This window comes from Gopherus flavomarginatus, chromosome 2 (assembly GCF_025201925.1).
Source record: "Gopherus flavomarginatus isolate rGopFla2 chromosome 2, rGopFla2.mat.asm, whole genome shotgun sequence".
Lineage (NCBI taxonomy): Eukaryota > Metazoa > Chordata > Testudines > Testudinidae > Gopherus > Gopherus flavomarginatus.
In genome coordinates, this window is record NC_066618.1 from 283750216 (window position 1) to 283773151 (window position 22936).

The 22936-nt window shown below is 45.0% G+C and overlaps 1 protein-coding gene across 4 annotated transcripts in view; it reads right to left on the reverse strand.

The window, feature by feature from the left end:
* ASAP1 (ArfGAP with SH3 domain, ankyrin repeat and PH domain 1) overlaps positions 1-22936 on the reverse strand; it is a 329644-nt gene that overhangs the window by 277774 nt on the left and 28934 nt on the right. For all 4 annotated transcript variants that reach the window (XM_050940653.1, XM_050940651.1, XM_050940654.1 and 1 more), the window contains exon 2: positions 3164-3250. In XM_050940653.1, the coding sequence (XP_050796610.1) occupies positions 3164-3229 (66 nt within the window). In that variant the 5' untranslated portion in view covers positions 3230-3250. The remainder of the gene's footprint in view (positions 1-3163; positions 3251-22936) is intronic.

A 22936-nucleotide genomic window follows, 5' to 3' on the forward strand; every position in this document is an offset into this window, starting at 1 on the left:
TCAGTTTCCTCACCTGTAAAATGGGGATATAATGAAATTCAATTCCTGAGTTAAGCTGCTTTGAGATCTATAGAAGAAAAGTACTGTAAGAGCAAAGTCTTATTATTGATTTATTTTATTATAATGTTATTTAAAATATTATGTAACTATGAGAAGCTCTCAGATCAAAGCATTTAAGCACTGCTAGTCTAGATAAACAAAAAGGACTTGCAGGCAAATAAAGGGACTATTTTCCAGATGAAGTTAGTGACGTGCAGTTGTAAGACACAAACTTCATTATTGTCCTAACCAATTCCAATCTAATAGTAGTAGTTGTATTAACAGCAGTGTTTAGTGGTTTAATGAAGATCGGGGCCACATTGTTCTAGGCTATACACAAACACATAGGAAGATGTGTCCTAAAGACCTGTTTTTATAAGAACTTATCCTGTTAAGACCCCAATCCTGCAAACATACACATCTGTGGGCTGGGGCAGTGAGTTATATGGGCCCGTGGTGCCTGGGCACTAGCAATATTCAGGGCCCGGGGGCCCAGCTCCACCAATGTTTGGGGCCGGGTCTCTCCCCCCGTCCCGCCTGACCCCCCTGCACCTCCCCCAAGTGTCCTCCAGTCCCCACTTACTGCCCCTGCGTGCCCCCCCGGGCCTTTGTCCCAGCACCTCAAACTCATCCCCAGCTCCGGCCCACCCCAGAGCCCGCATCCCCAGCCACAGCCCTCACCCCCTCGCACTCCAACCCTCTGCCCTAGCCCTGAGCCCCTCCCATACCCCAAACCCCTCATCTCCAGCCCCAGCCAGAGCCCTCCTCCTTCTGCACCCTAACCCTTTGCCTCAGCCCTGAGCCTCCTCCTGCATCATGAACCCCTCGTCCCAAGCCCCACTCCACAGCTCTCACCCCACATCCCAAACCCCTCATCCCCAGCCCCACCCCACAGCCCTCACCCGTGCTCCCTCTGCACCCCAACACCCAAACTCCCTCCCAGAGCCTGCACCCCTCACCCTCTCCTGCACCCCCACCCCCTGCCCCAGCCCAGAGCCTGCACCCAAACTCCATCCCAGAGCCTGCACCCCCATCTCCTTCCCACACACCCTCTCCTGCCCCAAAACTCCATCCCAGAGCCTACACCCCTCACCCCCTCCTGCACCCCCACCACTTGCCCCAGCCCAGAGCCTGCACCCAGCACCCAAATTCCATCCCAGAACTTAAACCCCAGACCCCACCCAAACTCCCTCCCAGAGCCTGCACCCCTCCTGTACCCCAATCCCCTGCCCCAGCCCAAGGCCTGCACCTCAGACCTCCTCTCCCCACCCAAACTCCCTCCCAGAGCCTTAGGCAGGTGGGGGGACGGAGTTTGGGAGGGAGTTTGGGAGAGCAGATTCTGGGCACCACCAAAATTTCTACAAACCTGCCATTCCTGTCTGTGGGGCCACAGAGTTCAAGCAGATGAAATCCAAGAGATGGCTTATAGTGCTGAGTGAACACACTTGACTGTTTGCTTAATAGTCAAGTGGCATATCATTATACTGATGATAAAATGAGTATATAGATGTGAGAAAGTATAGGAAAGGCCCCTCTAACCACTACATTTAATGATATGTCTGCATTTCCTTTATATAAACTCTATTTCCAGGGATTTATAACTCACCCAAAAACAGTCACTCCAGACTTGAACTTGGCATACAAAGTTTCAGCTTGGGAGCAATTTTGATGTTGTTATTATAAATTTTTTCAAAAAAATAAAATAAAATCTGTTTTGTCTGTTTATGTGCAAAACCTGAAGCATTTGAAGCATGCCAGTTTCAGAACGCAAAGGTCGGTCATAACTCAGAGGTTTGACTTTAAAATGAAGTCCTGGGTGTTTACAGTCTACAATATAGATTAAGCCCTGCTTCTATTTCTAAACTAGAACAGGGTGGCTGGATAACTTAGGGTACATTATAAAATAAAAGACCCTCAGCTTGGCTATCGCTGCCCCAGGTCTGCTGGCTCAGGTTTGTGGGGCTTGGGCTTTGAGGCTATACAATTGCAGTGTAGTCAACTGAGTTCAGGCTCTGACACCCTGGAAGGGGGAAGGGTGGCCTTTGATATATTACTTGAAGGTTTTTATGCCTTAATTTTCCTAGCTTTTCAGGAAGTAGTATTTTTTTAAAAAATAGGAATAGTCTGAAATTTGTTTTTAAATTATCCTAAATCCATTTCCAACTAGGTATTTTTAAAAGCATGTTATTTACCTGCTAGGCCATGACAGTAGCATGTAGCAAACTTTAAAAAATAAACTGGCATGGCCTAGCATATAAATTACATGCTTTTAAAATGCCTACTTGTATAGCTGCATGCTCATAAAAATATGGATTTAGTCTGAGTTTTAGGCTATTCCAGTTTATCTTGTGATATGAGATCAATCAACTCCACTCAGGGCTCTAAAGTAGACTAAAGAATCGTGTGTCACAATAGCTGGATCTAGTGAGTGAAGGGAGGCTCAAATTTCAGCCTTAACCCTGAATTTTGTAGTCGCTATGGGTTCAAGTAAGGATCTGCAGGCAATCTGAATGTAGCTTATTGTAGTTTAATGAAGTACAGTGCAAATTTTAAAACAGAGTGCTCACCATTTACAGACTGAATAAACAAAAGCATATTTAGACAACTGTGTGCTGTTCTACATTCTACATCACCAAAAAGAATAAGAGTCTGCTCTTTAAAACCCCCATACAAGTTCTAGCAGCACTGCAAATGCCTTGCAGGCTGATTTCAATTGTGAGCTATTTTAAAAGTTAAATGAGCGTTATTCACCAGATCTGCATGCACTACACAAGGTACAAACTGCTACTTTTTAGATTCCTTTTGCCAAGCAGCTTTGAAATATATCTATACAATGCAACATGTAATATTTTATACGTATTAATATTTGCCCTATTGTGTGTTTAAAGTCTTAATTGTCTAAAGGGATTATTGAGTAATGCTTTTGGCCTTCCCCTGAAAAACACCTTTTGAGATTAGTCCAAACTCACAAAAACACAGAAAAGAAAGAATTGGCAAATATTGCAACTAGTATCGCCATGAACCAGTACCTGGGTTGGTTGGTTTGTGTGTTTGGTTGGTTTTTAAAGGTAGCAAATACTAGAAACCTATTATTTTGACCTAAAATGTTGTTTTGCTTTCTTACCGATTCCATAATGAATCTCTTGAAGAAAAACTTGAAAGCCTGGAGGCTGAAGATCTCATGTCTCATCTGTCACCACAAGAAAACTACCTACAACAGGAGAAAAAGTGAGAAATGTGATTAACAGTGAACAGAGCTATGGAACTTGCAAGGTCACTTTTTTAAACTTCATGTTTGAAACAGTGTCCAAAATCTATGAATGCCTCAGTAACAAGACTCACTGTCAAAAAATTCAGCATAAGTTACTTAGTTACTTTGCAATAAATAATTATACTTGTTTTATTGTACTTGATGTTGCAAGTTTCCTCACAAGACACAGACCTATTAGAAAATCATTGAGGTAACATCAGATACTGCTAAGAGAGAACCTCTTCAGCTTACTGGGAAAAAACTATGCATCGAATTTGGCAATTATTTACTTAGCTCTACTATAGGTGAGGAAAGTAGCACTGCATATAATTAAGGTTGCCCAACATTTCCCATTATAAGACCCTGGTTTTGGTTGTTTATAACTTTGCCAAAGTTTAACTCTTTGGGCTGAAATTTTCCAAGCCTGGTGTCTACTGTGGACTGAAATTGTGTGGAAAATTTCAGTAAAAACAATTCAGCCATTTCAGAGAAAGAGACTAGGAAAATTATATTGTTTTACCTTGTTAAAAAAATTCTTGAGACCTTTGAATAGCTCTAGCACCTCTATGCTTTTGAGCAGATTTGAAATTTGGCAGGGGAAGGGGCAATGGTGGTGATGGCATTTGTGTCAGTAATGTACCCTGCCTGTGAAAATCTGCCCAAATGTGGCCAAGTTATAAGGGTTTGAAAATTCATAGTTTGCACATTTAGACGACTTATATTTAACTTTAGCTGCTAAAATCTCTACATATTGCATCCTTTCTGAGCTTGCGCCTGATGCTCAAAGATCCTAGTGCTAACCAGACTGCTTATGCGTCATCCCCACAGAGTACGCAAGCATGCTCCATCCCTCACAGTTCCTACATGTGCCAGGACTATACATGTGCCACCCTGGGGCTACACGGGCTAAGCCAGACTTTCCCTGTAATACCTGCTCCAGGCCAGGGACTGGAATTGAGAGCAAGGAGCCTGTCTCTTCTGTGCTCTCAGTGACACCTCCCGCTCCACCTGCACTCAGGGCTGCCCAGAGGATTCAGGGGGCCTGGGGCAAAGCAATCTCAGGGGCCCCTTCCATTAAAAAAAAGTTGCAATAACATAGAATGCTATATTCTTGTGGGGGCCCCTCCGGGGCCTGGGGCAAATTGCCCCACTTGCCCCCACCCCCCGGGCAGCCCTGCTTGTACTCAGGAATGTGGAGGAGGAACCGTCTGATTTGATTGCTGAGAGGACAAAAGTCAGATCAGGGGAGGAGGAAAAGGAGCAGACTGGGACAATGTGACTAGTGAGACTTGGAGTTTGGTGTGGGGGTTGGGGAGGAAGAAGAGACTGGGACTGGATGGACAGAGAGACTGGGACAAGAAGCCAGGGAGGAGGTGGAAACTGAGGTTAGATGAGAAGCCTTAAGGGCAAAATAGGGCTGGGACCTAGCTGCAGGGGAAGGAGGAAGAAGAGGAAACAGGAAGAATCTGTGCCCACTAGAGTGCACTCCCCTCCAAAATCTGGAACGAAAGCTAAACATTCCTGAGTCTTACCCTTCCCCTACTGTCATAAAATATTTCTGAAACCCACTGACAAAGTGTGTGGCTTCTCCCCCTCTAGTGCTACTAGTTACTCCATTAGCTCAAGTGGCAGGAGTCAGTGTGGTGGAAATAAAGATTGCAATCTTCCCTATGAAACATGGGTATCAGTATGATGCCACATGATGGAATTTCTGGGTTTTTTCAGTTTGCTTTTTTAAAAACCTAGCGAATGTTAAAAGAGGATTTAAATTGTGAAGTCAAGCTCTCAAAAATTAAGAAATGCCACATTTAAGGTAGCCAGTGCTACTTTGGTCCCCTTGTACATATGCATTATGATAGTCTTTAATTGCTTGATCATAAATATATTTTCTTCATTCGATGAGTCTCCTTTTAAAATAAAGATATCTTGATACTCCCAGCTGACGTATTTCCCCAGAGACTCTTGTATTTTCTCTTTGGGTTTTGTACTGTTTACTTAGTATTTCCAGACTTGCTAGTCAGGTCTATAATATTGCCAACCACAAACATTCAAAAAAAAATCACGAGTCAGTCCTCAAAAAACATGAGATCAGCTTTAAAATCTTGAGATTAAAAATAATAATTTTGGATGTTGTGTGTGAGGGTTTTTTTGTTTCTTTGATTCTTTTTGTTTTGGGTTTTTTTCCTCCTAGTTTGAGTCTTTAGGGTACACTCACATCACTCTTTCAAGATTTCCTCCACTCCACTGAGGACTAGAAAACTTACTTTAAAGAAAAATGAAATCTTATTTCCTGGATTCCAAGGTGCTGAGGCTTTAAGGAAAAAAACCAAACACATATCACAAAACTTACAATAAAATAATGAGAACTGGTGTACCTAGCCTCTCATGGCTGTTTTGTTTGCTGTTGTCTAATGTCACAGCACATCTGTTCCTTTTAATGATATTATGCCTCAGCTCAGTAGTCACCTTCATTTTTATAGGTTTACACCATTTAAATTGAAATAAAGTTAGTTCAAAACTACATTGTCTCTCAAAAGTTTCTAGATCAAATTTGGGCCAGGTTTACAGGTAACCATCACTAATCATTTACATTAATGATTGAGGATAGCTTTTCAGTATTTGATCAATTTCTCAAATTCATAATGTGATTCAATTTTCCCATTTCTGCTTTAAGAAGGTACTTAAGATCATGAAGAAACAAGTATATTACTTGAATTGTTGAAAGCTCTTTAGTTAGATCTTGTGTGGCTATTAGGAAGAGTTTAGTTATTCAGAACTGTTGTATTCTCTCTGGTTCTGGCTTGACTAAAACACTGAATTCACCTCTGGACATCTTACTGGTAGGGTTATGGGGGCAAACTGAATAGAATGCATATAAAAGCCAGAAAAATGATTATGAAGTTAGAAATACAGTTGGTTAAAATTTGATAAAATTTGGGGGAGATTGGCAGTGTCGTTTATTATACAGTGCATGCGTAAGCACGTGCTTCAAGTTGGCAGGATTGACTGGTGAGGGAAGATTACATGAGCTCAATACATAGCTTGGCTCAAGGGAGGAAGCAGGACCATCCTTAGCCATAGGCAGAACAGGCAACCGCCTAGGGCACCACTAGGTCTGGGGGCACCACTCTGCTGGGAGCCCGGACAGATGGGAAGCAGTGGAGCATGTCAGAGCAGGGCCGCTGGGTCCTAGAGAGCGATGAATGCAGCACAGTCTGAGGGAGGGGATTGGCTGCTGGGGTCTCTGGGAAGGGGTGGGGGAAGGAACTCACCTGTAGGGTGACCAGATGTCCCAATTTTATAGGGACAGTCCCAATTTTTGGGTCTTTTTCTTATACAGGCTCCTCTTACTTCCCACTCCCTGTCTCGATTTTTCACACTTGCTGTCTGGTCACCCTAGGTGCGGGTAATTGGTACCTATATAAGACAAAGCCCCAAATATCGGGACTGGCCCTATAAAATCAGGACATCTGGATCTGGTCACCCTAGCTGGGGAGCACGTTTCTCCCTCGGGCTGGCAGTGATCCATCTCATCCGGAGGGAGTTGCACAGGGCAGGATGAGCTGCTGTGGCTCCATGGGTGCCTTGAGATCAGATGCTGTGCTAACTTCACCATGGTCCGTTGGGCTGGCAGTGGTGCCCATTGGCATGTGATCGGACCTGAGGGTTTGCTGCTACTGTTGCCACTCTGCACCCCAAGAGGTGGATTTTAGGGTCCTGCAGTTTTCCACCTATCTCCTCCTCTACTGCAGCTGTTGGACCAGCAGGCTGGGGAGTGAGCCAAGCATGAGAGCAGTACTGTGTTGCCATTTAGATTGTCATTTAACAAATTTGTTCACCACAAATGCTTGCTAACAATCCGGAATTCAATTTCAATATTTTTTTTAAATCAGTATCTTACCCAAGAACAGAAAATTAAGTTGTTGACAATTATTTGTCACAAGTTTGGTATGGGGAAGGGAGTGGGCCAGTTTTCATCAGAGAAACAAAAAATGTTGACTGACTTTCCTATAGCCCTGTTACTGCTAAATAGAGCCCTCCAACAACTGTAATATGCTCATCTCCTTACTAGTGTATAGAGCAGGGGTCGGTAACCTATGGCACATGTGCCAAAGATGGCACGAGAGCTGATTTTTGATGGCATGCAGCGGTGGGCTGACCGGCTCAGCCCGCCACTGCTCTGGGGTTCCGGCTGCTGCCCCATTGCCTCCCAGAGTCCTGGCCACCAGCCCCACTCAGCACCCACTGCTGGCCTGGGGACCCCCAAGGAAGCCCAGGCTGGCAGCAGGCCAGTGGCTGAGACCCCAGCTGAGCCACTCAACCCGCTGTCGGCCTGGAGTTCCATTCACTCATTTGGTAGCGGGATGAGCCCAACTAAATTCAACGAAATAGGAAAACAAGAGCAACTAATGACAAAGTGCAAGAACCTAGAGCAGTGGTCCCCAACCTTTTTCGTCTGGAGGTCACCAGACGAAGGACCGTGGCGGTGGACGAGCATCCACCAAAATGCCACTGAAATTCGGCAGCATTTCAGTGGCGACGCCTCTGGATGACGCTGCTTATCAGCGGCAAGCAGCATCATCCAGAGGTGTCGCCACCAAAATGCCGCCGAATGTCGGTGGCATTTTGGCGGATGCTCGTCCGCCGGCCAGTACATGGGTGCACTGAGAGGCCCCTGCGAATGTCATGGCACCCACGAGCATCGCTTTGGGGACCCCTGACCTAGAGAGCCTCCTGAAGCATAGCGATCATTTGATTTAAATGGACTTGAACTGTACGAAGAATTGAGGACACTGTCATCAATGTGGCCACATGCAAAATCAATGATGGACATTGTACAGTTTACTCATACCAGCAAACTTGTTGACATATATCCTAATGTGTACATTGCCAGTCGTATTCTACTAACAATTCCTGTAATAGGAGCATCAGAAGAACGGAGTTTCTTAAAACTAAAGCTCATTAAAAACAATCTCCGCTCTACAAGGAGTCAGGAACACTTGATTGGATTTGCTATTCTTGCAATCAAACAAGACATCACTTTGTCTTTGTCATAAGATGCCATTATTACTGATTTTGCAGCCAAAAAAGCTAGAAAGATTGCTTTTAATTAAAAACTAATCCTTGTTTCAATACTTCTGCATAGAAATTTCCAATAAAATGTTGATAAATTAAAAAAATTATATTATTTGCATCATTCTGTCAAATCAGAATTTTTTCTATAGTGCTATTTCTTTAGTGCTAGTCCATCAGCATTACAGTGTGCTTAACTAAGTTAAACTGGTTTTAATAACATGCATGTGGCAAGTTTTCCAGTAGTGTAAGCTTATGTTTGTGTTGCTAAGAGCAAGACAGGCACAGGGGCACCAGTTTAATAATCCCGCCTAGGGGACCATAAATCCTAAGGACGGCCCTGGGAGGAAGAACCATCCAGTGGATAGGATATTAGTCTAGGGGCTTAGGAGACCCTTGTTTAGTGCCATGAGCTGCTATAGACTTCCTGTGTTATTTTGGGCAAACCAATTTGGGCCAGATGCACAAAAGTATGTATATGCTTACATGCCCTGGATAGCTAGACAACATTAACAACAGGGAGACACAATCACAGTCGACAAGTATCTGAGGGACTCTGATTCCAAGAAGAGGAGGAGGATTGTTCACGGAGAGATAAAAGAAGGGAGCCTAGCTAAGTGAAATGGAATGATATTAAAAAGATAAATTAAGGCTTGATATCAGTTAAGATGTAGTAATGACAATAGTAAATTCCATTAGGACCCAATTCAGGAAAGCAATTAAGCATTTACTTAACTTTAAATACAAATAATTCTACTGAAATCAATGGTACTACTTACATGCCTTGCTAAATCAAGGTCTTAGATTATAAAATAGTCTCTCAACTGAAGTGGTGGCGGTCCTGTCCTTTGAGGCAGTTAGATTTGATAAAGTGGTAGAAAATACAGATGACTTATAAGATTGGAGTATATAAACTGAGAGGCCATGTCAAGTGTATGCAGTGGTGGTCATGAAAGAAGGTTTGGGATTGTGTATAGGAGAGAAAAGGATCAAGAGATATGTTTCTACTCTTCAGTTATGTGCATTTGAGGTTGTTTACAATTCATGTATTATCATCCATAGGTAATTTAATTACTTGCTCTGGATTTTTTTTTCCTTCAAAAATAACACAGAACCCAAACAACATATAAACTTTGCATCTCTAATTAATGTTAACCAGCCTATTTTCATGAAATGTTTGAACTCAGTTAACCTAAGCAGAAAAACTGAAACAAGCAAATGTTAATATTGTTTCTACAGTCACTGATGTAACAATAATAGTAGTTGTACACCACCAGACTGAAAATCAACTCCCTTTATGTCCAAACAATAGAGTGAATCACAAAATTCTGACCTTGATATATAATGTGAACATGTAGTAATTATAGCCCTTGTACTTTCTGTATAAACAAACTACATTATCAGCAAATGCTGTGAAGTACTGCTTCTTACTGCAATTTACAGAAAATGACTGGGGTAACAGTATGAAAACTATGAAGCTTTAAGATAATACAGGAGAGAAAAAAAGTCTTATTTTCTGCAAATGAAAAAAAATAAGCTGGTTATTTGAACTACATGGGATCAGCTTATTGTTGCCATCTAAATTCTGTTGAAAAGCCTGGCTTACAAATTTAACGATTACAAATATATATATAATTCATAAAAGTCAGGGCAGCTATTTTCATGTCCAAAGCATAGAATTAAATCCTCAATCCATGCCGTAGCTCACATATTCTTCAATGGCAGTGTGATGAAAGAAAATTCCTTTTATTTCATGGCAAAATCTGCCATAAATATGTTCTCTTTTTGTCCCCTCTGTGCAAGCCAAGCTAGATATAACAAACAGATGTTTTTCAGTCACCTTAAGCTCTGATTTGGATAACACTACTAGCATGGACTCCAATGTATTTTACTGAGGCAGAGACAGGAGTATTTGTGGGGAGTACAAATGACCTGAGGCCTGATTTTCAGAAGTCCTGCACACATAGCAGCTCCAGTCTGACCTCAAATGGAAATGTGAGCACTCAGCACTTTGTACAATCAAAATCTTCAATTAATTTGCACACTGCTGAATACTGAATAATTAAAATAAATAATAATAAAATCATCATAATCACTTTCCTGAAAACAAGGCAGTACATGAAGTTCTCAGTTGGAAAGTCTATTCTCCCCTGGAAGGTCACACACAACTCCTGTTAATGTTAATTGCTATTTGAACAGTGGTAGTTCAGCAGCTTCTGGAGGCTGCTGGTCTGAGTGGCCGTCCTTTCTGCCTGATTTCAGATAATCCAATAAAAACACTAAATTCATTCCTGTTTGAACTAGGGTATATCTTTTAGAAAAACACCCTATCATAACCTTAGTCCCAGATTTGGACCTTAGCGTCCAAAATATGGGGGTTAGCATGAAAACCTCCAAGCTTAGTTACCAGCTTGGACCTGGTACTTGCTGCCACCACCCAAAAAATTAGAGTGTTTTGGGGCACTCTGGTCCCTCTGAAAAAACCTTCCCTGGGGACCCCAAGACCCAAATCCCTTGAGTCTCACAACAAAGGGAAATAATCCTTTTTCCCTTCCCCCCTCCAGGTGCTCCTGGAGAGATACACAGACACAAGCTCTGTGAAACTACACAGAGTGACTCCCCCTCTCTGTTTCCAGTCCTGGAAACAAAAAAAAGTACTTTCCTATTCCCCCAGAGGGAATGCAAAATCAGGCTAGCAAATCCAACACACAGATCTCCCCGCTTCTTCCTCCCACCAATTCCCTGGTGAGTACAGACTCAATTTCCCTGAAGTAAAGAAAGAACTCCAACAGGTCTTAAAAGAAAGCTTTATATAAAAAGAAAGAAAAATACATACAAATGTTCTCTCTGTATTAAGATGATACAATACAGGGTCAATTGCTTAAAAGAATATTGAATAAACAGCCTTATTCAAAAAGAATACAAATCAAAGCACTCCAGCACTTATATTCATGCAAATACCAAAGAAAAGAAACCATAGAACTTACTATCTGATCTCTTTGTCCTTACACTTAGAAACAGAAGACTAGAAAGTAGAAACTACTTCTCCAAAGCTCAGAGAAAGCAGGAAGACAGACAAAAGACTCAGACACAAACTCCCTCCACCCAGAGTTGAAAAAATCCGGTTTCCTGATTGGTCCTCTGGTCAGGTGCTTCAGGTGGAAGAGACATTAACCCTTAGCTATCTGTTTATGACACGCCCCCCAAATTGCAGACAGTGGGGAAGCTCACTGGCGGCGATTTCCTTCTAGAACTTTAAAATAAACAGATTAATACAACACATGCACCTTTACATATACCCCTAAGTATATAACTAACAGACTTCTACATTTTAAGAACACTTTTTAACTACCGAATTCTGGGAAACTCTCACGGGAGAGTGCATCAGCTACTTTGTTAGAAGCTCCTGTGATGTGTTGAATTTCAATATCAAAATCTTGGAGAGCTAAACTCCAACGAAGAAGTTTCTTGTTGTTCCCCTTGGCAGTATGAAGCCACTTTAGTGCAGCATGGTCAGTTTGTAGTTGGAACCGCCGTCCCCAAACATATGGGCGTAGCTTTTCCAGGGCGTACACAATGGCATAGCATTCCTTTTCACTGACTGACCAGTGACTTTCCCTCTCAGACAGTTTCTTGCTGAGAAACACGACAGGATGGAAGTTGTGATCTGTTGCTTCCTGCATGAGCACCGCTCCTATACCACGCTCAGATGCATCTGTGGTTACTAGGAATGGCTTGTCAAAATCCGGGGCCCTGAGCACAGGGTCAGACATGAGCGTTGCCTTAAGTTGGGTAAAGGCCTTTTGACACTCATCAGTCCACTTAACTGCATTTGGCTGGGTCTTTTTGGTCAGGTCGGTCAGTGGGGCAGCGATTTGGCTGTAGTGTGGTACAAATCGCCTGTAGTATCCGGCCAAGCCTAAGAAGGATTGGACCTGCTTCTTGGACCGTGGGACAGGCCACTTTTGGATAGCATCCACCTTGGCCTGTAGGGGGTTTATGGTTCCTCGACCCACCTGGTGACCCAGGTAAGTCACTCTGTTTTGGCCTATTTGACACTTTTTGGCCTTAACAGTTAGTCCTGCCTGCCTGATGCGCTTAAAGACCTTTTCCAGGTGTAGTAGGTGTTCGGGCCAGGAGTCTGAAAAAATGGCCACATCATCGAGGTAGGCAACTGCAAATTCTCCCAGTCCAGCTAGTAGACCATCTACCAGCCTCTGGAAGGTGGCGGGTGCATTTCGAAGGCCGAAAGGAAGGACATTGAATTCATACACCCCCGCATGGGTGACGAATGCTGACCTCTCCTTGGCAGGTTCATCTAGCGGTACTTGCCAGTACCCCTTGGTTAAGTCTATTGTAGAGATGAACTGGGCACGTCCCAACTTTTCCAATAGCTCATCGGTGCGTGGCATTGGATAGTTGTCCGGACGAGTTACAGCATTTAGCTTACGGTAGTCCACGCAAAAGCGGATTTCCCCATCTGGTTTGGGTACCAGAACCACTGGAGATGCCCATGCACTGGTAGATGAGCGGATTATACCCATCTGTAGCATGTTCTGGATCTCCCGTTCTATAGCAGCTTGGGCATGAGGAGACACCCGGTAGGGTGGGGTTCTGATTGGGTGAGCATTACCTGTATCAATGGAGTGGTATGCCCGTTCAGTCTGTCCTGGGGTGGCTGAGAACAATGGGGCGAAGCTAGTGCACAGCTCCTTGATTTGTTGCCGCTGCAGACGTTCCAGGGTGGTTGAGAGGTTCACCTCTTCCACGCCACCGTCTTTTTTCCCGTCGTAGTAGACACCGTCAGGCCACTCAGCATCATCTCCCTGGACTGTAAACTGACAAACCTGTAAGTCTCTGGAATAGAAAGGCTTGAGAGAATTAACATGGTACACTTTAGGCTTTAGTGAGGAATTGGGAAATGCTATGAGGTAGTTTACAGCTCCCAGGCGCTCTTGGACCGTGAATGGCCCTTCCCATGATGCTTCCATCTTATGGGCCTGTTGCGCCTTCAAGACCATAACCTGGTCTCCTACCTTGAAGGAACGTTCTCTGGCATGTCTGTCATACCAGGCCTTTTGCTCTTCTTGAGCATCCTTTAGGTTCTCTCTAGCAAGGGCTAAAGAGTGTCGGAGGGTGCTTTGTAGGTTGCTTACAAAGTCCAGAATGTTAGTTCCTGGAGAAGGCGTAAACCCCTCCCATTGCTGCTTCACCAACTGTAATGGCCCCTTAACCTCGTGACCATACACAAGTTCAAATGGTGAAAACCCTAAACTGGGATGTGGTACAGCCCTGTAGGCAAACAGCAACTGCTGCAACACTAGGTCCCAATTATTGGAGAATTCGTTGATGAATTTTCATATCATGGCCCCCAAAGTTCCATTGAACCTTTCCACCAGGCCATTGGTTTGATGGTGGTACGGGGTGGCAACCAAGTGATTCACCCCATGAGTTTCCCACAGTTTTTCCATGGTCCCTGCCAGGAAATTAGACCCTGAATCTGTAAGGATGTCGGAGGGCCAACCTACCCTGGCAAAGATGTCTGTTAAGGCCAGGCACACAGTGTTAGCCCGGGTGTTGCCTAGAGCTACTGCTTCCGGCCATCGGGTAGCAAAGTCCACTAAAGTCAGTACGTACTGCTTTCCTCTGGGCGTCTTTTTTGGGAAAGGGCCCAGAATATCCACAGCTACTTGCTGAAATGGGACCTCAATTATGGGGAGTGGCTGGAGAGGGGCCTTGACCTGGTCTTGAGGCTTTCCCACTCTTTGGCATACCTCACAAGACCGGACATACTTGGCAACGTCCTTGCCCATCCCCTCCCAGTGGAAGGACTTCCCCAACCGGTCCTTGGTTCTGTTCACCCCAGCATGGCCACTGGGGTGATCATGGGCTAAGCTTAAGAGCTTCCCCCGGTACTTAGTTGGAACCACCAACTGTTTTTGCGGCTGCCATTCTTCCCGGTGTCCACCAGAAAGAATTTCCTTGTATAAAAGTCCTTGGTCTATAACAAACCGGGATCGATTAGAAGAGCTGAGAGGCGGTGGGGTGCTCCGTGCCGCCGCCCAAGCTTTCTGAAGGCTGTCATCCGCTTCCTGCTCAGTCTGGAACTGTTCCCTTGAGGCTGGGGTCACCAGTTCTTCCTCAGACTGTGGACTTGGGCTTGGTCCCTCTGGAAGCGATGTAGGTGATGGGGTTGTTTCCGTTGCTGGTGAACCGCTCTCCGCTGGTGCACCTGAGGGTATTTCAGGCTCTGACTGAGCCTTTTGGGTATGGCTGTCTTTTGCTTCTGCCAGTTCTGGCTCGCTGGCGCCCTCTGGCGTTGAGTTTGAAGATGTGGTTGCACTTGCTGGTGCTGGTTGCTGTTCCAGTTCCGGGCCTGGGACTGGAGATGCTGTGGCTGTTTCAGTGGTAGGCATGGAATCCGGGTCCACTACCTCTGTCTGGGTCTCTGGTAACCCAGACGGTGCGTCTGTGGACGGTTCAGGAACAGGAATGGGTCTGGAAGCTTGCCTGGTTTGGCTACGTGTAACCATTCCCACTCTCTTGGCCCGCCTCACCTGATTGGCCAAGTCTTCCCCCAGTAGCATGGGGATAGGATAATTGTCATAGACTGCAAAAGTCCACATTCCTGACCAGCCTTTGTACTGGACAGGCAGTTGAGCTGTAGGCAAGTCTACAGCTTGTGACATGAAGGGGTAAATTGTAACTTTGGCCTTTGGGTTGATGAATTTGGGGTCAACGAAGGATTGGTGGATAGCTGACACTTGTGCCCCCGTGTCTCTCCACGCAGTAACCTTCTTACCGCCCACTCTCAAATTTTCCCTTCGCTCCAAGGGTATTTGAGAGGCATCCGGGCCTGGGGATCTTTGGGGTGATGGTGGTGTAATGAATTGCACTCGCATGGGGTTCTTGGGACAGTTGGCCTTGATATGTCCCAGTTCATTACACTTAAAGCATCTTCCATCTGATGGGTCACTGGGCCGAGGTGAGTTACTGGAGACTGGTGAGGTTGAAGGGTAGGGTATCTGTGGCTTTACTTGGGTGGTATGTGGGGTCTTTGGCTGTCCTCGGTTGTAGGGTTTATGGTCTGTGTGCCCCCTGGGGTAATCGTTCCCCTTGACAGTAGCTTTCTTGCTTTCTGCCAGTTCCATCCATTTGGCTCCAATTTCTCCCGCCTCAGCGATATCTTTGGGATTTCCATCTTGTATGTACCGTGTGATGTCTTCAGGAACACCATCCAAGAACTGCTCCATTTGTATGAGGAGGTGCAGTTCTTCCAAGGTTTGAATGTTGTTTCCTGTTATCCAGGCCTCATAGTTTTTTGCAATGTAGTAGGCGTGTTTGGGAAATGACACCTCTGGTTTCCACTTTTGGGTTCTGAAACGCCGACGGGCATGATCTGGGGTTATCCCCATTCTGTATCTGGCCTTGGTTTGAAAAAGTTTATAGTCATTCATTTGCTGCTTAGGCATTTCAGCTGCCACCTCTGCTAAAGGTCCACTGAGCTGTGACCTCAATTCTACCATGTACTGGTCTTCGGGAATGCTGTACCCAAGACAGGCTCTTTCAAAATTTTCCAAGAAGGCCTCGGTGTCATCACCTGCCTTGTAGGTGGGAAATTTCCTGTGCTGTGGAGCAATAATGGGCGCCGGGTTGTTAGGGTTGGCTGGCACATGCAGCCCAGCTTTTGCCAACTCCAGTTCATGTTTTCTCTGTTTTTCCTTCTCTTCATTCTCTTTTTGTTGTTTTTTCCATTTCTTTTTGTTGTTTTTCCATTTCTCGGCGGTGGGCCAACTCTTCTTCTGCTTGTTTCCTTCGGTAGGCCACCTCTTCTTCTTCTAGTTTTCTTTTGTGTGCTGCCTCTTGGGCTGCCTGTTCTCTTTGGAAGGCTGCCAGTTTGATGCTTTCTTCCTTTTCTTTCATCTCCATCTGTCGCCTGTGTTCAGCTTCTTTGTATTGCTCTTCGGCCTCAATTTTTGCCTTAGAAGTCATGATTCCTGTTTTCTTTTGTTGGGGTGCCCTCCGGTGTTTATCTTCTGAACTGCAGGTTCTCTGTTGCCTCCTGAAGTCTGCCTAGCAACAGTGCCTTTAGCTAATTTTCAATGTTAAGTAAACCTGAAAAACCACTTTATTTGCATTCATATAGTGCTGGTAATGACTCTCAATGGGAGTGCTATTGTGTGACAAAAGACCCTCAACAGTCTCTTAATGGCTTCTCGCTTAACATGCAAGCCACAAACTGCCAGAGAGAGCAGAAAAAAAAATTCTCTCTGGTTCCCTTTTAAAACCAACTGTTTCTCTCTGCTAAAAGCCCTTAGCAGAGAAAAGAAAAATATAATATTCCTACTGGCTTCTGCATTCTGTCTATATCCCACCACTGCTACACCATATCATAACCTTAGTCCCAGATTTGGACCTTAGCGTCCAAAATATGGGGGTTCGCATGAAAACCTCCAAGCTTAGTTACCAGCTTGGACCTGGTACTTGCTGCCACCACCCAAAAAATTAGAGTGTTTTGGGGCACTCTGGTCCCTCTGAAAAAACCTTCCCTGGGGACCCCAAGACCCAAATCCCTTGAGTCTCACAACAAAGGGAAATAATCCTTTTTCCCTTCCCCCCTCCAGGTGCTCCTGGAGAGATACACAGACACAAGCTCTGTGAAACTACACAGAGTGACTCCCCCTCTCTGTTTCCAGTCCTGGAAACAAAAAAAAGTACTTTCCTATTCCCCCAGAGGGAATGCAAAATCAGGCTAGCAAATCCAACACACAGATCTCCCCGCTTCTTCCTCCCACCAATTCCCTGGTGAGTACAGACTCAATTTCCCTGAAGTAAAGAAAGAACTCCAACAGGTCTTAAAAGAAAGCTTTATATAAAAAGAAAGAAAAATACATACAAATGTTCTCTCTGTATTAAGATGATACAATACAGGGTCAATTGCTTAAAAGAATATTGAATAAACAGCCTTATTCAAAAAGAATACAAATCAAAGCACTCCAGCACTTATATTCATGCAAATACCAAAGAAAAGAAACCATAGAACTTACTATCTGATCTCTTTGTCCTTACACTTAGAAACAGAAGACTAGAAAGTAGAAACTACTTCTCCAAAGCTCAGAGAAAGCAGGAAGACAGACAAAAGACTCAGACACAAACTCCCTCCACCCAGAGTTGAAAAAATCCGGTTTCCTGATTGGTCCTCTGGTCAGGTGCTTCAGGTGGAAGAGACATTAACCCTTAGCTATCTGTTTATGATACACCCAATCTTGATTTAAAAATTCTAGTGATGGGGAATCCACCACAACCATTTGTAATTTGTTACAGTGGTTAAGTACCCTCACTGTTAAAAATGAGCACCTTATTTCTAACCTGAATTTATCTAGCTTCAACTTCCAGCCATTGTATTCGTTATGTTAGAATGAAGAGCCCTGTATTACAAAATTTTTGTTACCCGTGTAGATATTTAAAGACATTTTTAAGTCAACAGCTCTGGATAACTTGTATTTGAGAGTTGTAAGAGAGTTGTCCAAGGAGGGACCGTTAATATTGATTTTCAATAACTCTTGGAACATTAGGGAAATTCCAGAAGACTTTAAAAGAACATAAGAATGGCCATACTGAGTCAGACCAAAGTTCCATCTAGCCCAGTATCCTGTCTACTGACAGTGGCCAATGCCAGGTGCCCCAGAGGGAGTGAATCCAACAGGCAATGATCAAGTGATCTCTCTCCTGCCATTCATTTCCATCTTCTGACAAACAGAGGCTAGGAACACCCTTCCTTACCCATCCTGGCTAATATCCATTAACAGACTTAACCTCCATGAATTTATCCAGTTCTCTTTTAAATGCTGTTATAGTCCTAACCTTCACAGCCTCCTCAGGCAAGGAGTTCCACAAGCTGACTGTGTGCTGTGTGAAAAAGAACTTCCTTTTATTTGTTTTAAACCTGGTAGCCATTAATTTAATTTGGTGGCCCCTAGTTCTTGTATTATGGGAACAAGTAAATAACTTTTCCGTATCTACTTTCTCTACATCACTCATGAGAAAGTAGATAAGGAAAAGTTATTTACTTATTCCCATTTAAGAGAGCTAATGTCATGCCAAAATTTTAAAAGGGTAAATGTGACAACCCGGGTTATTACATGCCTGTCAGCCTGACATTGATCCCGGGTAAAATAATGGAATGATTGATATGGGACTTGATTAATAAGGAATTAAAGATAGCTAATAAAATTAATGCCAATCAACATGGGCTTATGCAAAATAGATCTTGTCAGAGTAACAATATCTTTTTAGGTGATACTAGAAGTTCAGTTGATAAAGTGTTGATGTCATATCTTGAGACTTCTGTAACTCATTTGACTTGCTGCCATATAACATTTTGATTAAGAAACTAGAACAATACAGATTTGACACGGTACACATTAAATGGACTAAAAATAGACTGACAGATCTAACTTTAGTAGATACTTTTTAACATCCTGTTACTTTTGGAATGAAGAGTACTTAATCAACAACATCTGATATTAAGGAGTCTCAAAGAGTAGCAAAATAACCCTACAGGGCATTCTGACACTACAGTGTGATATGTGCATCATGATTAGCTAAAACATGGTTTTGAGACATCAACAGGGATGAAAGTAACTTAAAGGACTTACCGGTATGCCGGAGTCCTGAGTAGGGGGCAGGGCCTTTACATCACCACCAGAGCCCCTGGTCACCGCCACTACCCCGCGGCTCCAGCAGCAGGGCTTGGGTGGTGATTTAAAGGACCCAGGGCTCCAGCTGTTGCGGGGAGCCCCAGGACCTTTAAATCATTGCTGGAGCCCCGGGGCTCCTGCAGCAGGGCTCTGGTGGCAATTTAAAGGGGCCACGGTTCAGGCCGCCGCTACTTCAGTGGAGACCTGGGCCCTTTAAATCACCAACGGAGCCCCCAGCTGCCGCTGCTACTCCGTGGCTCTGGCAGTGGGGTTCTGGCAGCAATTTAAAGGGCCCAGAGCTCTGGCCACTGCCGGGAGCCCCGGGCCCTTTAAATCACCACCTGAGCCCCGGGGCTCCCAGCTGGTACTAGTACCCCAGGGCTCCAGCAGCCGGGCTCTGGTGGTGATTTAAAGGGCCAGGGGCTCTGCTGTGGTAGCGGTGGCTGGGAGCCTTGGGCCCTTTAAATCACACCAGAGCCCCGGGCTGCCGCTGCTACCCCCGGGCTCTGGCAGTGGGGCTCTGGAGGCAATGTAAAGGGCCCAGGGCTCCGGCCGCCACCAGCACAGCTGAGCCCCAGGCCCTTTAAATCACCATCGGAGCCCCGGGGGCTTCCAGCTGCCACCGTTACCCCGGGGCTCTGGCAGCAGGGCTCAAGTGGCGATTTAAAGGGCCCAGAGCTCCGGCCACTACCGGTAGCCCTGGGCCCTTTAAATCGCCAGCCTGGGAAACTGCCCCCTGCTGGTACAGTCAGCAGTGTACCGGCTCTTGCTGGTACGCCATACCAGACTGTAATGGCTTACTTTCACCTCTGGATATCAGTACAGTATTACAACATATATTGTACTGAAATGTCACAGTGTTCAACTGCAGTTGGGTTTTTCTGCAATTCCATTCAAAGACAGATTTGCTCCAAGACTCAGATATATAACAAAGATTCATATAAGTATCTAGAGAAATGGACTCTCCTGCTCATGAAAAGCAAGTGCCATTGCCTTCCACTATTTGCCTGATGGTTTCAGGATCGCTGAATAGTGTACAAGTTAAATCTCTGTTTGCTATACATAAGAATGATCTTTTTCAGCATATTCTACTCTATCCTTCAGCTGTTTCTTGGGCTCACAGAAGAGTTCTCATTTTGTTGGAAGTAGAAGCTTATCAGTATGTCTGCTTCCTTTCTTAAAGTCTCTGACGCGCTTTCATTAATCTCATCACTGGCACTTTATATATTTGATGACAAGGCAGCCATCAGCAATCCAGTATTTTAAGTAACTTACAATTTACCTCTTATGTCCAGGAGACGTTAGTGATAAATCAGGATGTTTCCCCTCAGTCAAACTGTCTGGAGTGGCTCATGACCATGAGTGCCAACCTCAGGGCAGACTGTTAAGAAGCAGGGCACACACCCCAAATTGGTTCTGTAGTCTATAGTTAGAGTTCACCAGCCAAGTATCAAGTGTGATACTCCGCAGGCTCTGTAGCAGCCTTAACATGGAGTCACAGACCATTCCCTTGGGTATTCCAGTCTATCTTGCCACCTAGGCAAGCTTGTGTTTGTGCTAGATGGCCCTTACACCACAAAAAAAACAAAACAAAAAAACACCCCCACACAATATTCAGGTTACTCCCAGTAGCAAGAATCAGTCACTCATCCCAGGTCATTATCTCTCAAAAGACAAGACTTGTAGCCAATCCTATAGCAAATTACCTCAAGGTTTATTAACCTGGAAAAAGAAATGAGAGTTATTTACAAGATTAAAACAAGTAAATATACATTACACAAATCAGTGACAGTCTTCAGTTTCAAAAAGTAATAGAAGCTACTGTAATGAGTAAACTCTGAATGTCCTTTAAGACTAACCCAAGCTAAACAGCCGGGAACCCTTGCTTATGCTTTAAAATCTTGCCCTCTCCCTAAAGTACATGCAGCTTAGGGCAACAATTTCTTCTTGACAGGGACTTTTATTTCCTTCCTACAGAGCTTATGCTGATGGGATGAGTGTTTGCGCATGTCTCCTCTTCATAGGTGTTGGGGAGCAATCAAGAAATCTTTTGTCCATTGATGTTCCACAATGGCTTCTCATTTTCATTTTCTAAACCTCTTCTCTTGCCTCTGTGAAAACACTAGGGGTATGTCTACATCTACAATTTTGCAGCGCTGGTTGTTACAGCTGTATTAGTACAGCTGTATAGGGCCAGCGCTGCAGAGTGGCCACACTTACAGCAACCAGCACTGCAAGTGGTGTTAGATGTGGCCACACTGCAGCGCTGTTGGGCGGCTTCAAGGGGGGTTCGGGGAACGCGAGAGCAAACCGGGGAAGGAGACCAGCTTCCCCGCGGTTTGCTCTCGCGTTCCCCGAACCCCCCTGCAAACCGCAGGGAAGGAGACCTGCTTGCACAGGGGTTCGGGGAACGCGAGAGCAAACCGAGGAAGGAGACCAGCTTCCCCGCAGTTTGCTCTCGCGTTCCCTGAACCCCCCTGCAAACCGCAGGGAAGGAGACCTGCTTGCACGGGGGTTCGGGGAACGCGAGAGCAAACCGCAGGGAAGGAGAACTGCTTGCTCGGGGGTTCGGGGAACGTGAGAGCAAACCGCAGAGAAGGAGACCAGCTTCCCCGCGGTTTGCTCTCGCGTTCCCCGAACCCCCCTGCAAACCGCAGGGAAGGAGACCTGCTTGCTCGGGGGTTCGGGGAACGCGAGAGCAAACCGCAGGGAAGGAGACCTGCTTGCACGGGGGTTCGGGGAACGCGAGAGCAAACCGCAGGGAAGGAGACCTGCTTGCACTAGGGGTTCGGGGAACGCGAGAGCAAACCGGGGAAGGAGACCAGCTTCCCCGCGGTTTGCTCTCGCGTTTCACGGACCCCCCTGCAAACCGCAGGGAAAGAGACCTGCTTGAAGGAGAGGCTCCTCAGGTATGCTGGGATACCTGCTTATTCCACGGAGGTCAAGAAAAGCGCTGGTAAGTGTCTACACTTGATTACCAGCGCTGGATCACCAGCACTGGATCCTCTACACCCGAGACAAAACGGGAGTACGGCCAGCGCTGCAAACAGGGAGTTGCAGCGCTGGTGATGCCCTGCAGATGTGTACACCTCCTAAGTTGCAGCGCTGTAACCCCCTCACCAGCGCTGCAACTTTGTGATGTAGACAAGCCCTAAATGTTTCTCATGTCATCCTCGGCTACTTGGAGAGGAGATGACAATTCTTGTGGCAGACTAGTATTTCACAGTTGGTAATGCTTCTCTCCTGACAGCGGGGGTTTACAGTTTTAAAACAAACACCTTTATGGTTATAAAGCAGACACTTAATCTTACTTATAACATCTGTACCCATGTTATCAGGTTTTATTTAATACACGCAGCATCCTATAAGCATTTCATAAAGGCTAACCACCAAATACAATCTTATAACTATCTGTTTTAACAATACTAACACACAGGTGATCCACACTGGTTTCCAGCTATGCATTTGTCGGTGTTTAGTGAAGTCTAAGGGCCTTTGCAAGAGGTGACACTTGCTCTGCCAGAATCACCCTCCACCACTGTTAGGTCAGTAACAGTATAATGATTTACTCCATGTAGAGTCTGTAGAAAATAGGCCTGCATACTCTACATGCATTGTAGATGAATACCACCAACCTGAATGTTGCATAACTTCCCCCGCTACTGATTTGTAATATTAAAACAGATATTGTGGGCTGAATTCAATAGTAGTCTTTGTGGGACAGACATTATAAGAATTAGAGACAATTAGAGCCATCTGCAGCTAGGTAATTTTGCTCCCTTATGAAAAATTAGGGGAGTCTGAACTGCAGGTTACCATGGTCCTCCTGCCATGACTTTTTGTTCTGTGATAGCAGCTCTGCAATGAAGCAAAC